General features: G+C 42.0%; 1 protein-coding gene across 11 annotated transcripts in view; it reads left to right on the top strand.

Annotated features, from left to right (window-relative positions):
- Nucleotides 1–12,625, top strand: part of DARS2 (aspartyl-tRNA synthetase 2, mitochondrial) — a 102,779-nt gene that overhangs the window by 41,038 nt on the left and 49,116 nt on the right. For 10 of the 11 annotated variants that reach the window (XM_033917005.1, XM_033917006.1, XM_033917007.1 and 7 more), the window contains one exon: nucleotides 4,933–5,028. The exons of the other annotated variant lie outside the window; for it this stretch is intronic. In XM_033917005.1, the coding sequence (XP_033772896.1) occupies nucleotides 4,933–5,028 (96 nt within the window). The remainder of the gene's footprint in view (nucleotides 1–4,932; nucleotides 5,029–12,625) is intronic. 11 annotated transcript variants of the gene reach the window in all.

Here is a 12,625-nt window from a genome sequence, read left to right as displayed (position 1 = left end):
GTAATGGGCTATAAGACTAGTGTTTCTATATAACTCTGCATTATGATATTCTGAAAAGAAAATATTCAAATTTATATTATTTGAAAAACAGCCAGTCTGGTTATCCCATGGTTACCCTAAGTATGCTTTCTGGCTATAGCTATAAGCAGCCTTGGGTACTTCAGGCCAAATGAGGCCCACTATTGAATTTTTTTCAACTTGTGAGACCATAGGACATCGCTGAAGCCAGGAGTGAACAGGGAGGCTTGCCGGTGTGGGAACGCACTCCGCCCCTCCCCCCACCCGACGGGACAACGCTGAGCCAGTTGGAGGCTTAGTGAATCTCCCAGCATCAGTTTTTTTTGTTCTGTTTTTGTTGCTTTTGAATTTATTTAACTCACTGGCCCGACATCGCTGGAGCCAGGAGTGAACAGGAAGGCTTGCCGGCGTGGGAGCTACTCCGCCCCTCCCCCCACCCGACGGGACAACGCTGAGCCAGTTGGAAGGCTCAGTGAATCTCCCAGCATCCGGTTTTTTTTGTTTTGTTCTGTTTTTGTTGCTTTTGAATTTATTTAACTCACTGGTCCGACATCGTTGGAGCCAGGAGTGAACAGGGAGGCTTGCCGGCGTGGGAGCGCACTCCGCCCCTCCCCCCACTCGACGGGACAACGCTGAGCCAGTTGGAAGGCTCAGTGAATCTCCCAGCATCCGTTTTTTGTTTTTGAATTTAAGTTACTCACTGACCCGACATCGCTGGAGCCAGGAGTGGACAGGGAGGCTTGCTGGTGTGGGAGCGCACTCCGCCCCTACCCCCACCCGACGGGACAACGCTGAGCCAGTTGGAAGGCTCAGTAAGTCTCCCAGCATCCGTGTTTTTGTTTTTGAATTTAATTTACTTACTGGCCCGACATCGCTGGAGCCAGGAGCGGACAGGGAGGCTTGCCGGCGTGAGAGCGCCCTCCGCCCATCCCCCCACTCAATGGGACAATGCTGAGCCAATAAAAGGCTCAGCGCCTAACGGCGCACTGACGTTCGGCACACTGTCGAAGGCGCGCATCTAAGACACCTTAGTGAGCGCCCTACGAAGAGACCAAGAGGTGACCCACTCCCATAACACTACCAAAAGTAAAAACCAACTGAAAATTAGCAGCCAAACCACCAAAGACCCTTCCACCAACTATCTCCTACCACCAACCACCAAAGAAAAAAAAAAAATGAAGCTCACCTCACGAGCCCAGCTCTTCCTATTGTTAATCCTTCTTTTAACCAGCTGGAAGACAGCAGCAAAAAACCTTCTCCCAACACCCGCTACTGATATAAATAAATCTCTCTTCCAAAATAGGAGAACGTCAAGTGACAGAAACTCAAACTTATAATCTAACACTCTACACTCCATTACCACAGCATGGGGAAGAAGACCAACACACACTAAGACTAAACCACACTGGCACACCAAATCACTTATATATCCAAACACAATCCACAACTATCACACAGAGATATCCACACTCAAATACGCCTACTTAAATATCAGAGCGCTAGGTCCAAAAACAGAGCATATAAAAACCTGGATAACACATGAAAACCTGGACTGTCTTTTCCTCACAGAAACCTGGCTAACCTCCGACACAGACCCTAGAATAACTGAAGTCTGTCCACAAGGTTATAAAATTACAGTGGTCTGCAGAGAAAAAAAAAGAGGTGGAGGCCTAGCAATCTTAATCAAACAAGACCTAACCCTTAATATAATTGAAAAAACATCTAACTCATACATGGACCTATTAGCTTGCCAACTCTCAAGCACCACACTAAAAGACACACTAAACTGCATGCTCTGCTACATAGCACCGGGAAACTGGTCTTCAGCAAGAACCAAAGTGGAAAACTTCATATACCAAAACTCACTAATAGCAACCTACAACCTACTACTAGGAGACCTAAATCTACACCTAGAAGATCAATCATCCAAACAAGTAGACAACTTTCTCTCATTCCTCAAAGCCCTATCCTTCCAAATGCTAAATCCACAAATAGCTCATGAAAAAGGCCACCAACTTGATATCGCAGCCTTCATGACCCATCAGCCATCCTTATCAGAAATTCATACAATCTAACGGAACATGGTCTAGATCCATCTAGTCAGACCACTATACTTACTCTTTCAACATCATCTGGACCAAAAACAAAAAAACTATAACAAAACTCAATAAAGTAACATACACCTCACGCAAACACATCGAAACCTCCATATTCTGGTCTAAAATAGATGAAAATATTCTAGAAAACAACCCCGAAAACTTCATCTTACAATGGGAAAGATTATGCTCCAACACCCTTGATGACCTAGTCCCACTTCAAACCAAAACCAGAACCTGCAGAAGATCAGATAAATGGTTCGACTCCGAACTTCTATAACTCAAAAGGCAATGTAGACAACTAGAAAGGAAATGGAGAAAATCGAACTCAGATCATATAAAATCTGCCTGGAAAAAAATCAACAAACAATACAAATCACAATTAAAGGACAAGAGAAAAGCACATTACACCAACCTAATAGGCACTGAAACCCAAGACACCAAAAAACTATTCCAAATTCTAAAAACCCTAACTGACACCAAACCCTACCTGACCTAACTATTACCCCCTCAGCCATGCTATTAGCAGAACACTTCCAAAATAAAATTACTAATGCAAGAGCTACCCTCAATGACTCCACTACCCATCCTAACGAATTCACAATTCTCCCCACAGATAGAGATTCCACTGCAGCAGACAGAATATGGTCTCAATAACCCAACATTCAATGGCCCGAATTCAACAAATACTACAAAAAATACAGCCATGCATCCTGTGACCTCAACAACTGTCCACCATATCTCCTAAAAACATCCAGCACAAAATTCCGCGCTCTTCTTCTGAACTGGATACAAATCTCGCTCATAAATGGCCACTACCCAACCAACCTCAGCGAAATCATCATCACCCCAATCCTCAAAGACCCCAAAGAATCGATAGACCAAACAACCAACTACAGACCCGTTGCCTCTATTCCACTCTGTGTCAAAATAATAGAAGGACTAGTTGCCAAATTCCTCTCCAATTACCTAGAAAACCAAAACATACTCCATCCCACGCAATCCAGCTTCAGAAACAACTTCAGCATAGAAACACTGTTAGGATCTTTCCTGGACACTGCCAGGCAACACCTCAGCTCAGGAAAAAAAATGATGCTCATATAACTCATATGACCACTGCTTTCGACTTGGTGGATCATAACATACTACTACAAATCCTAGATACAATAGGTATCACAGATAAACTATACTCATGGTTTGAAGGATTCCTTAAATCAAGAACCTATAGAGTAAAATCTGACAAAGAAAAATCTGAACCTTGGTCAAACCCCTGCGGAGTGCCCCAAGGATTCCCTCTATCACCGACTCTATTCAACCTCTACACTGCCTCCCTCAGCTCACACCTGGACAAACAAGGCATAACTTCCTACAGCTATGCAGATGACATTACCATTCTCATACCCTTCGATCAACCAAAACTCTCCATGACAAACACAATACACCAAGCACTAAAATCAGTAGCAACCTGGATGAAAGATCACAAACTGAAATTGAACCCAGATAAAACTAAATTCATCTTCCTAGAAAACAACAAAATACCAACCACAACCAACATTGAAATCAACGCAATCAACTACCCCATTCAAGCCACCCTAAAATTACTAGGAATAACAATCGACAGATGCTGCACCATGCAACCGCAAATTAATAAAACAATACAAAAATCATTCTCAATCATGAGAAACTTAAGACAAATTCGTAAATTCTTCGAAAAAACTCAATTCCAGCTCATAGTTCAATCCCTAATACTAGGCCTACTTGACTACTGTAACATCCTCTATCTCCCTTGCCCTGCAACTATAACAAAACAACTACAAACTATCCAAAACACAGCACTAAGACTCATCTACTCATTGAAGAAACATGACCACATTACAGAAGCATATCTCAAATCACATTGGCTTCCAATACCAGAAAGAATACAATTTAAATTCTACTGTCTACTATTTAAGACTTTATACGGAGACAGTCCAATCTACCTGAATAATCGCCTCATCCACAACACCACAACCAGACATAGGAAAACTCACACCCCTTTCTCATACCCCCCAATTAAGGAGGTCAAACGTAAAAAACTATATGATGGCCTCCTGGCCACTCAAGCAGCCAAACTAGACAACCAAATCGCCAATCTACTGACGGCATCCCTCGACTACAAGACTTTTAGAAAAGAAATAAAGACCATACTCTTCAAGAAAGCCCTGAAAAAAGAAATAACACCGCAAGTTTCAATCACCACCTCTCACTAAAGCCAACTACCCAAACAAATAACCATACACAATTCTTACTCTTTGAAAATGTCCAAATTGTTTTTTGTTTTTTGTTTTTTTTCTAGTAAGTTCTTGTTGTAATACATCCTTGATAATTCTTTTATGATCCGCCTTGAACTGCAAGGTAATGGCGGAATAGAAATCCCTAATGTAATGTAATGTAATACAGATAAAGCATTAACCAGAGTCATGGTGATTTTAAATATAGTATTTTGCAAATAATTTCTGGATAGCCACTTTTGCAATTTGTTTTCATTGTTTATAGCTAAAGTTTTACTTTATTTATCATGGAAGGTCTATGATAAAATCTATAATGTTGCAGCCCTCTAGGGGTGGTATTGACATTTATGCGACCATCTGTGTGTAAAGGTTATCTACCCCTGGTGTACTGCATTAAGATAATGTTGATGACAGTCTGGTTATCTGATTTTTGACAGCATTGAAAACGTAGTGAACAGGAGTCGGATACAGCGAGTCTATGCTAGAAAATAATTCTGAGATGAACAGAGCAAAGAGTACAAAATATTCTCTTTTCCCTTGTGTTTCAGAGAATGCCAACAGGGCACATTGAAGTCCAGGCAAAACGAGCAGATCTTCTTAACTCCTGCAAGAAGCTGCCATTTGAGATGAAAAACTTTGTGAAGGTACAGTGTCGCATGTGAAACCTGTCATTGGTTCTGGTGATAATGACAACATTTGCACTTTTGCTTCAGGCAGGTAAAGAACTCCAGAGGAAATATTCTGTAAGCAAAACTTTCTGCAGGGAGGATTCCGCACCAAGGTCCTCAGGGTGAAAGTGTTTGATCTTAAAATGACAAAACAGTGTGAAAAGATAGTGGCTAGAGACAGATTCTAGGCTGCTTGGAAAGAGACATAACCAGCAGAAAAATAGGAGACAATCATGCCTCTGTGTAGGCTGTTAGTGAGACCTTGCTTAGAATTCTGTGTTCTGTTCTAGAAGCTGAGTTAGGTTAGAGGTGGTATGAAGAAGGACAACCAAAATGATGCTGGGCCGACACCAAAACAAAAAAAGAAAAACGAAAACTATGGCTTCATGTAAGTCCACACAGAAACTATAGAAGAGTAGGGTCCAAAAGATGACTTCACCTCCGAGTGCAGTATCCAGTAAGTCAAATTTGTTATATCATCCTGGAGTGATTGTAAGGGCGACAAACCTTTTTGTGAGGCAAGTAAGTAAAAAGTAAGAGGAAAAGAAGGCCTCATTGGTTCTCAAAAGTAATAGCTGAGAAGGTAAGGAATAAGAGGTTACCCTTCATAAACTACAAAAGAACACAGAAAGAGGAAGACAGGCAAAAATATCTGGAAAAGTTAAGAGAGGCTGGCTTTGTAGTCAGGAAAGCAAAGATACAAATGGAAGAAAAAATAGCTGACATGGTAAAACAGGGAGACAAGACATTTTTAGATATATTAGTGTTAGGAAGAAGTGCAAAAGTGGCATTGTGAGCCTCAAAGGTGAAGGGGAGGAATGTGTAGAAGCTGATAAAGAAAAGGCCAAATTGCTTAACAGATACTTTTGTTCTGTGTTCACGGCTGAAGCGCCGGGAGCAGAACCACATATGACAAACGTGAATAGGGATGGAGAAGTAATAGACCCTGATCGATTTTTCAGAGGGTTGCTCATGAGGAGCTAGCTAAAATAAAGGTAGACAAAGCAATGGGGCCGGATGGTGTACATCCTAGAGTGCTGAAGGAACTTAGGGAAGTTCTGGTAGCTCCGCTGACTGACCTTTTCAACGAGTCTCTAGAGTCAGGAGTGGTACTGGAGGACTGGTGAAGGGCGGATATGGTCCCTCTCCACAAAAGTGGAAGTAAGGAAGAAGTAGGTAATTACAGGCCGGTAAGTCTGACTTCTGTGGGAAGCAAATTAATGGAAACACTTTTAAAACAGAGAATGGTCAAGTTTCTGGAATCACTAGAGGTAGGTCTTGTTAAACAAATCTGATCAATTTCCTTCACTGGGTGACCAGAGAATTGGATAGAGGATGTGCGCTAGATGTGGTGTATTTAGCCTTTGAGAGTGTTCCACACAGACGTCTAATAAATAAACTGAGTACCCTTGGGATGGGTTCCAAAGTTACGGGCTGGGTCAAGAACTGGTTGAGTGGAAGGTGACAGAGGATAGTGATCAGTGGAGATCGCTCTGAGGAAATGGATGTTACCAGTGGTGTGCCTCAAGGATCTGTTCTTGGGCCTATTCTTTTTAACATTTTTATAAACGATATTGCTGAAGGGTTGGGTAAGATTTGCCTCTTTGCGGATAATACCAAAATCTGCAATAGAGTAGACATGCTGGATGGTGTGAATAACATGAAGAAAGACCTGGCGAAGCTTGAAGAATGGTCTGAAATTTGGCAGCTAAAATTTAATACTAAGAAATGCAAGGTCATGCATTTGGGCTTATGTGCATGACAGAAGAGCAGGACTTGGGTGTTATTGCATGTGATGATCTTAAGGTGGCCAAACAGGTTGAAAAGGTGACGGTGAAAGCTAGAAAGATGCTAGGTTGCATAGGGAGAGGTATGGCCCCTGTATAAGACTTTGGTGAGACCTCATTTAGAAAGAAATCTCAAACTATAGGCCAATAGCTAATCTTCCTTTTATGGCTAAATTGACGGAAAAGATTGTTTTCAATCAAATTTCTGAATTTACTGAAAAACCAACGTTCTTCATCCGAACCAAACAGGATTCCGACAACACCATAGTACTGAGCATTCATTAATAGGAATGACCTCTTCAATACATTATTACTTGGATCATCACCAATCGGTTTTATTAATATCCATCGACCTTTCTGCTGCTTTTGACACCATAGATCACCATCTTTTATTAGACAGACTTTATTCAATCGGTATTACTGATCAAGTATTGTCTTGGTTCAAATCTTATTTTACTGATCGTACTTCTACAGTTATATTTAATAACTCAAACTCTAAAAGCTCTTTAACTTCCCATGGTATTCCCCAAGGATCTATTCTGTCCCCCTTACTCTTCAATATCTTTCTTGCACCCCTGATGACTGTCTGCCAATCTATAGGTTTTCATGTATTTGCATACGCTGATGATATTCAACTTCTGCACCCTTTGGATCCTAATAACTCTTTGGATATCACAGCAATTAATAATAAACTTGAACAAATCCATCAATGGTTAGATATAAATAGGTTGGCTCTTAATATTGCTTTTTCCATGGAAAGAAACTCCTAAACTTATCGCCCCTATCACTATAAAAAATATTCCTTTGCAATTAGTTGACTCTATTAAAATCCTAGGAGTCATATTTGACAGTAAACTAACTTTTCATGAACATATAGGTAGTATCGTAAAATCATTATTCTATAGACTCCGTCAAATTCGCTCTCTTTCACAATATCTTTGTTCTAAATCACTAAATATCTTGATCCACTCTTTAGTAATCTCTAGAATCGATTACTGCAATGCCCTTTATAAAGGAATTGCACAGAATGAAATAAGACGGCTTCAAATAATACAAAATACTTCCATTAAACTAATAACAAAGACAAAAAAATTTGATCATGTAACACCACTTCTCAAGAACGCTCATTGGCTTCCAGTATCCCATAGAATAACATATAAACTAAGCCTACTCACTTTTAAAGCAATGTTTTTTAAAACACCTGCATTTATTTTTAAAACACTAATCCCTTACTCCACAAATAGAATATTGCGATCCAACGAACAGCATTTATTAACAATTCCATCTCTCAAAATCATTAATACTAGAAGACAATTTATCTTCTCTTGTCACTGCTCCACAAATTTGGAATTCCCTGCCAATCTACTTAAGGAAAGAACATGATATCGATAAATTCAAGATTAACTTAAAAACATTCCTTTTTAAAGATGCTTTTGATTAACAAGTTTTTCCCTAGAATTCAATAATGCTGTTTTTCGACAATTCTTTTGAACTCCCATCCTTATGTTTTTCCCGACCTTCTTTTCTATTATAAATTGTAGTTCATTTCCCCTTTTCCTCTTTACTCATGTTTGTTAGTTCGTATATAGTTCTTTTTATTTTAATGGTTAAATATATATTAATTAATGTTTTATTTTTAATTTTAAAATTGTAATTTTATTTTAAAATTGTAATTTAAATATTTTCTTTTATGTATGTACATCGCTTAGAAGCAAGATTAAGCGATTAATCAAAAATTTTAATAAACTTGAAACTTGATAAACTTGAAAGATATAACAGAGGAAGGCTACTAAAATGGTATGTAGTCTTCATCATAAGGCATATGAGGACATACTTAAAGATCTCAAACTGTATACTTTGGAGGAAAGGCGGGAGAGGGGAGATATGATAGAGACATTTTAAATACCTATGTAATGTAAATGCACATGAGTCGAGTCTCTTTAGTTTGAAAGGAAATGAGAGGGCATAGGATGAAGTTAAGAGGTAATAGGCTCCGGAGTAATCTAAGAAAATACTTTTTTACCGAAAGGGTAGTAGATGCATGGAACAATCTCCCAGAAGAGGTGGTGGAGACAGAGACTGTGTCTGAATTCAAAAAGGCCTGGGATAGGCACGTGGGATCTCTCAGAGAGAGAAAGAGATAATGGTTACTGTGGATGGGCAGACTAGATAGGCCATTTGGCCTTTATCTGCCATCATGTTTCTATGTTTTTGTGAATTCAGATAGGATGATATAATAAATTTGAATGGTTGAATAATGCACCCGGGGTGAATTCATCTTTTGGACCCTACTCTTCTATTGTTTCTTCTGGGCTCACACCAAAAGACATGAGATGACTTCAGGACCTATGAGAAGAGACTTTATGACCTGAATATGTATACCTTAGAGGAAAGGAGGGTTAGGGGAAATATGATTCAGTCATGTAAATACATGAAAGGTGTTAATGAGTAAATATATCATTTCTTAAGATCCAGAAGCTATAAAACTAGAGATATTAAATGAGGCTGCAAAGAAGTGAACTTGAAAGCAAGATCAGGAAATTATTTTTCACTAAAAGGGTGGTTGATGCCTGGAATGCTCTTTCCATGGAGATAGTGGGAATAAAATCAGTGATGGAATTCATAGAGGTCTTGAGATCCCTATATAGCAACTGTGTGGAATCAAAGGATTCTGGATGGAATCTGGCAGTATTCAAATCCAGACTCAAAGCCCACTTCTTTAAAGATGCTTTAAATTCCAAACAATCCACCTTTTAAGCACAAATATCTGTCTTAACATTCCCTCTGTAGTTCACCCACCTGAGCAGTGTATTGATGCACCTTCTTGTCCAATTTGTCTGTGTTGACTAGATTGTAAGCTCTTTTGAGCAGAGGCTGTCTCTTCTGTGTTTTGATGTACAGCGCTGCATATGTCTAGTAGCACGATAAAAATGATTAGTAGTATAAGATAGATTATGTCCACCAAGAACAAAATTTGAATTACTTTCACACTTCTAAAAAGGCATAGCTAGGAGCAATTTACACAGAGCTGCACATACAACCCTAACCACCTTACTAGGCAGAATGGATGTGCCATTATGGTCATTATTTGCCCTCATCTACTATATAAACATGTATACCGGAGAGGAGAAGCAAGGGAAGTTCAGATCAGATATTCAAATACCTAAAAGGTATTAATGCACAAAGTACCTTTACCAAAGGAAAGGAAACAGCAAAATTAGGGATTGCAATATGGAGTTCTAAGGAGGTAGACTCAGGATCAATATCAGGAAATATTGTTTCATGAAAAGAATAAGAGAAACAAAAACACTGTGGAAAGGTTATGTTCCTGATAAGGACTTTATTGCTAAATCAACATAGTAATCCACATAAAATCCTCTAGGACCCAGGTCACTGGGAACATTGGACCCGGAGCACGGCTCACGTGGAGCTTCTGCGAATTAGTACATTTGGATTGTTTAGTTTTTCCACATATCTTCAACTCAAGGACTAGCAGGGCCCCCTGAGGAAGACATTCTTGTCGGGTCCTAGAGGTTTTTATGTGGATTTCTAAGTTGATTTAAAGTCCATATCAGGATCATCACCTTTCCACAGTGTTTTGTTTCTCTTGGACTTTTTCTCTGTGGATTCTACAGGGTCAATTTCTGTGCTCATGAAAAGAATGCTTAGTGCCTGGACTTCTGAAGGAAGTGGTGGAGGCAAAATGATAAAAGGTGCGGGGTAAACACAAAGTATTTTTTAAATTCTCTTACCATTAACTTGAAACGAAACGCAATTCACCCTAGATTATCATTCTGCTTCCCAAAAATACGGCGGGAAGGTAATTTCTACAGAGCTGCAGATATGACCCTAAACACTGTGGTGGACACACTGAGCAGGTCATTTCAATATCTGTCATCATATTACTACTACTACTTATCATTTCTATAGCGCTACCAGCATAAAGATTGCTGTATACCAAAATATGGAAGAGACAGTTCCTACTTGAAAGAGCTTACAATCTAGTCAAGACGGACAAACGTGACAAAAAGGTACAGCTACACACTAGAGAATGACACGGTGGTTGTTACCCGTGGCTAGCCGCGGGTAACCTGCCGAAACAGGGAGAGAATAATTAGTGGTTGCTGCGGGGACGGGGACAAGGCCATTCACTGCCACGTGGAGTGGTGAATGGTCTTGTCTCCGCAGTAAAGCCACCACGGACCGCATGGTCCAGCATCCCTACCTGATCACCGCATCCCGTGTCCTGCTATCTCCCTCCCTCCACCTCACCTTAGGTGCTGAGTCCGACTTTAATTCTTCTCCCAGCCGCATGCTTTCAATAAGCCGCACGTGCACGGCTGCTTTAATCTATAATAATAAAATGGTAAGCGCGCATGCGCACTCTAAAGCCGTGTTCCTTGATCCGTCGCGATGTGGCCACAAGAGTGCGCATGCGCGCTTATACGTCACCATACAACAGACGGACTGCACCCAACCGTAACTCTCCTCCTTTTCTGGTCCGGCCCGCTGAGAGGGAGAGCGGCGCTGGCACTGCCGCCAGCTCAGCTTGTCCGTTCCATCTCTGCCAAGGTTAACAGCAGCAGCCCCCGAAGCTCCTCAGCAGCCTGTCCCGCTCCCTTGAGAAGGGCTCCCGCAGTGTCCGGAAGTGGAGATGGTGGCGCTGCTGCTGGTGGCGCTGCTCCCGCTGCTGTGCCTTTGAGCAACGCACCGTAGCTGGACACCGCCTGTCGGCAGCGGCTCGACCAGATGGCGAATGGCAGCGGCTGACAGGAGGAGACAGAGGGGAGATGCTTGGTTGATGGGAGATAGAGAGAAGGGAGATGCTGGACTGTTGGGGGGATAGAGAAAGGGGGGGGGAAAGGAAGGGAGGCCTACTGCTGGACGGGGGGGAGCATGAAGAGGTGCTGATGGACGGGGGGGAAGAAAGGGAGGCCTACTGCTGGACAGGGAGAGCAGGAAGAGGTGCTGATGGACACGGGGGGAAAAAGGAAGGGAGGCCTACTGCTGGACAGGGGGAGCAGGAAGAGGTGCTGATGGACAGGGGGGGAAAAAAGGAAGGGAGGCCTACTGCTGGACAGGGGGAGTAGGAAGAAGTGCTGATGGACAGGGGGGAAAAGGAAGGGAGGCCTACTGCTGGACAAGGGGGAGCACGAAGAGGTGCTGATGGACAGGGGGGGAAAAAAAGGAAGGTAGGCCTACTGCTGGACAGGGGGAGCAGAAAGAGGTGCTGATGGACAGTGGGAGAAAAAAGGAAGGGAGGCCTACTGCTGGACAGGGGGAGCAGGAAGAGGTGCTGATGGACAGGGGGGAGGTAAAACAAAGGGAGAAGGGCTGCTGCTGGATAAGGGGAGCAGTGAAGGTGTGGTGGTGGACACAGGGGAGGTAAAAGGAAGGGAGAATGGACAGGGGAAGCACGCAAGGGGTGGTGGTGGACAGCCAAAAGAAAGAAAGACAGAAAGCGGCTAAGGAGACAGAGATAGAAAGAAATAAAGACAGACACACATACACATATTCTAGCACCCATTAATGTAACGGGCTATAAATCTAGTTGTTGAATATTCTCCTCTGACGCAACCGGAAAGAAGAAGTTGGGTCAGAGAAGATTCAACAGCTCAAGCAGCCGTGCGCGTGGCTTATCAAAAGCGTGCGACTGGGAGAAGAAGAATTAAAGTTGGACTCGGTACCTAAGGTGAGGTGGAGGGAGGGAAGATGGCAGGACATGGCGATCAGGCGGGAGGGGGCTTCTGGACCGCGCGATCTGTGATCGCGCATGTTCCCTCACA

This window comes from Geotrypetes seraphini, chromosome 12 (assembly GCF_902459505.1).
Source record: "Geotrypetes seraphini chromosome 12, aGeoSer1.1, whole genome shotgun sequence".
NCBI lineage: Eukaryota > Metazoa > Chordata > Amphibia > Gymnophiona > Dermophiidae > Geotrypetes > Geotrypetes seraphini.
Note: the sequence above shows the minus strand (reverse complement) of the source record. Positions and strands in the feature narration are given on the sequence as shown.